At 45.4% G+C, this 4282-nt stretch overlaps 1 protein-coding gene across 1 annotated transcript in view; it reads left to right on the top strand.

Annotated features, from left to right (window-relative positions):
• Nucleotides 1-1095: 1095 nt before the first annotated feature.
• The window catches only part of LOC138859972 (uncharacterized), a 100538-nt gene continuing 97351 nt past the window's right edge, over nucleotides 1096-4282 (top strand). The window contains exon 1 of the mRNA XM_070116534.1: nucleotides 1096-1574. Within this exon, the coding sequence (XP_069972635.1) occupies nucleotides 1552-1574 (23 nt within the window). The 5' untranslated portion in view covers nucleotides 1096-1551. The remainder of the gene's footprint in view (nucleotides 1575-4282) is intronic.

Raw genomic sequence — 4282 nt, forward strand, 5'->3', positions numbered from 1 at the left:
GATAATAATGATGATAACAATAATAATAATAACTAATAAGAGTGACAATAATAATATAACCAACATTATTATTATCATCACCATTATCATTGTTTTGTAAGTCTTTAATCTTTATTTGTGATGATTAAAGTAATACAGATATCATGATTTACGATCACCATTTTCATTTGCAAATAAAAGCGTCAAAAGACACATCCGCAGCCGGTCGAATTGCAACTCACGGCAGATCACTCCGTTCTGCAGCAATATATAAGGAGATATGCAAATTATATCTCACCATCGATTTCCTTTGTCCAGGTGGGAAGGATTTATTCTCTTTCTGGCGAAGCTCTGAGTCACGATTAATATTTTAGGAGTGAAGGAAATCGTCAGACTTTAAGTGACCTTTCCCCGCCGTTACGATTTCCGAAAAAAAAAAGCTGCCGGGATCTGTTGGTTTGCATTAATCAAAGCTCGAATCATGATACATACATCCAGAATAAAGTGAAATACCCAAAAGAAAGAGAGAGAGAAAGGCACCTTCCACATTAACCTCTCTTCCCTTCCCCTTTTCCCTCACTTTATTCCCCCTCCGCCTCGCCCTCCCCTCCCCTCTCCTCGCCTCTCCTCCCCTCACTCTCCTCGCCTCTCCTCCCCTCTCCCTTGTCTTGGCAGCCTCCGCCCGTGTAAATCTACGGGCGCGGCCATCCTTGTTTCAATATCGCGGACTCGGCCGATAAAAATGGAGCGCTGGCCGCCCTCGCTGCTCTAATGCCATTAAGTGTGCTTTAAAGGACGTTGTGTGAAAAGTGAAAATCTGGAGAACATTTCTTTTCCCGAAAAGTATAAAATGTTTCGTGATTTTTTTTTCTTCTCGTTGTTGGGAAAGAAGTTAGTTATAAACATCCGTTCAAAACTTGTGTGAATCCTTTTGATTGTTAGCGTCTACACAATAAACTTTGAAATTCTGAAGGAGGAAAAAATGAAAATGAAGAGAAAAAAGATGTGGAAGTCCGAAGTTTACAAGTGCGAGCGCTTGGCGACATGTGGCAATGAGGTCGGCCCCACGCGGTCTGGTCGGATCGTGTCAGGAGGGCAGTCAGTGTTCCCCGCGCGGGCTAAGAGAGAGGAGGTATTTGTTCCTCGGTCTCTCCCACCCGCTGCCACGGGGGGAAGTTGCACGCGCGCAATCTCTCGCGTCTATTTGGTGTTGCAAAAAAAAAAAAAAAAAAAGAAGCATAGCGATCTGTTTGCGAACCAGTGTTTATTGCTTATCCTTTTTTGGTTTATACTTCAGATATTTATCAAGTTTACTCTAAGTTTCATTTGTTTTATTTTAGTTTGACGGTCGGGTTCTGTCGGGCCTTCGGGCGTTGCAGTGGCGTGTCTCACAGTGTTCATCTAAAAGGAGATTCGGGCACAGCGTAAGCAGTTGGCTAACTCGCTGCCACATTCCCGAAAAGTCCAATTGCGATCCGTGGTTCCGAGAATATAATTCCGTTCCGCTTTCTCGTATTATGACATTTCACCTCCGAGAAGTTTTTGGATACTGAAAAACATTGGAAGATAAAAATGGCCATGCGGCAACTCAGAAGGTAAGTACATGTGTTTGAGAATATAAAGTGCATGCTTTGGGGACACTTATGTGTCTGGTTCCTTATCTTCGAGAAAACATGAATAAAACACATTTTGTTTTTCCTCTTTTCGAGTTTGTCAAGAGACAAAAACTTCGCAGCATATTCAACTTTTGGAACAACTTCTGGAGAGTTGTTAGAGCGCGTTCGTTGAGCACCACGAGACTGAGTGCCTGTCCCTGGTCACGTGACGCGCAGCCTGGCACCCGCGTGTTGTGTGGATGTGGCACCTGGGCGCACACACTTGCACTCAGTCATAAACATACTTTCGTAGTCTGTTTATTTGTTGGGGGGGGGCTGTCAATCTCTCGCTCTTACACATGTTTTACATAAAAAAAACTATCACTTTCGATAGAGTACATAAACCGTTTGTATGACAATTTCGTATGTCTTCCACTTGGCACGCACGTGCTGCCGTGCCCCTTCTACCTCCGCCGTGAAAGGCAAGGTGTCCCTGGGTCTGCTCCTCTCTCTTCGCCAATATATGGTACTCTATAGTGCACTCGCATGCATCACTGTCTGCAAAGAATCTGCAGTGTTATTGCCTCTTCGCTGTCACACGCATCGACAGTTGTTCCAAACTTTTGGGGAGATACCCGTGAGAATCCCATCAGTGACCTAAGTTCCACGGCACCTGTTACAGAGGCTACTTTCAGCCTTAGTCCTTCTTCGAGTCTCGTCACACCTGAACGAGTACTCTCCACAGTAGCGTTCCAACATTTTACGGAAGTGTTTTTTTTTTTTTTTCGTTCTGTCGCTGTCAATGATATATTTATCATATTGATGTTCTTGAAATCTTCCTGTTTTTTCTGTCTTGACGTCCAGCTTAGTTCATATGTCTCCAGAGTTGTGGAAAGTGTCTGTTCCTCTTCCTTTACAAATATATAATAGACTGTAGTTCTCTCGCGTACATTTATGTCTAGAAGAACGTGCAGTGTCCTTACCTCCTCGCTGTCACACGCTTCGACATGTTTCAGACTTTTGGGAGACATCTGTTTCTCCTCCAGCAGTTCCGTATGATGCCGTCTATCAATCACACTCACATATGCAATATCTATTTCAAACCCTCATTATCTTTGCCTTCCTGATGTGTGCCTCATCCACTGTTGCTTTTCCCGGTCCGCAATACCCGATTACAATGGCTTTGATCGAAGTTACGTGTATTGTCTCTGTGCGTGTTTATTTATATTTATTATCCGATAAACTGCGTTGCGCTATATATATATATATATATATATATATATATATATATATATATATATATATATATATATATATATATATATATATCACGTATTGCTTGCACCGACGCCCCCCGCCCCGGCTAGTGTTGTGATCCCGGGGCGAGACCGGCTGGATCTGCCACGTGCGAGAGTCGTCGTCCGGCCTGGAACTTCTCGGACTCGGATGCAGATAGTTATAAAGTTTCTCTTTATTCATTATTGTTATAATTTTTGTCATTATCATTATCGTTACCATCATCATCATCATCATCATCATCATCATCATCATCATAATCATCATTGTTTTTTTATTATCATTACTATTATCATTATCACTTTTGGGAAATTGAGGTGATTATAAAAGCATATGACAAGTTCACTTAAAACCAAAGGTAGAAATCCTAGCCAAACCTCGTGCACAGAACTCACCTACAATATCAATAAACATTCTCAAAGGGTTGTCGCCACCTCCCCACCCCCTCCCCCCCCGACCCCCTAGACACCTTGACCGCGTCCGTCCGTTTCTGTCAGAATCGAGACCGGGAGAGCAGGTGTTCTCTTGAAATACCGGTGACTTGTCGGGGTTTCGTCGAGTCAGAACACACCGATGGGGGTGAGGGGGTGAGGGGGTGAGGGTGGGGGGTGATAGGGGGTGAAGGGGTCACTGGGAACACTGGGCATTGCGCCCCCGAGAGAAGCCTCGGGGATTGGTTTGTTGTGGATTTCATCGGTCTTACAAACCGTTGTTATTTGTATTATCATCCTCATCATCCTCATCAGCATCACTATCATCCCCACCCTCACCTTCATCACCGTCTTCCTCACCCTCACCTTCATAATCATCTCCATCATCCCCACCCTCACCTTCATCACCGTCTTCCTCACCCTCACCTTCCTCATCATCACTATCATCCCCACCCTCACCTTCACCCTCACCTTCATCACCATCATCCTCATCATCATTATCAACATTATCACCATTCCTGGGGTCACTGTCGCCGCTCCGTTCTTCCAGCGACGGCAGGAGAACCACCGCGAGCGAACGCAGCCAATCCATCGACACCAATTTCGTTTACTTTCGCCGCTTGAACGAAAAAAAAAAAAAAAAACACATACCAGATCCTCCTCCATATTCCCCGCCCACAGAACGCCCTCACCCTCCACCACAACTCCCTTTCCTCAACAATAAACCCAAACGTCATGCCACCACGCCCACACCCGCGCCCTCTACACCATAACTTCACCTCACCCCCCCCCCCTGGCGCCCTCCCCCGGTCACCATACGTCAAAACTCAGCATCATCATCATCATTATCATCATCATCATCAGCAGCGGGTCCGGGCGGCGGCGGCGGCGACGAGGACCTCACTACATTACGCGACGTGGAATGACATGACTTAACGCCCCCGTCCGCCCGCGTCCAGGGAGTTAATGGCGACTCGCTCT

This window comes from Penaeus vannamei, chromosome 3 (assembly GCF_042767895.1).
Source record: "Penaeus vannamei isolate JL-2024 chromosome 3, ASM4276789v1, whole genome shotgun sequence".
Classification (NCBI taxonomy): Eukaryota; Metazoa; Arthropoda; class Malacostraca; order Decapoda; family Penaeidae; genus Penaeus; species Penaeus vannamei.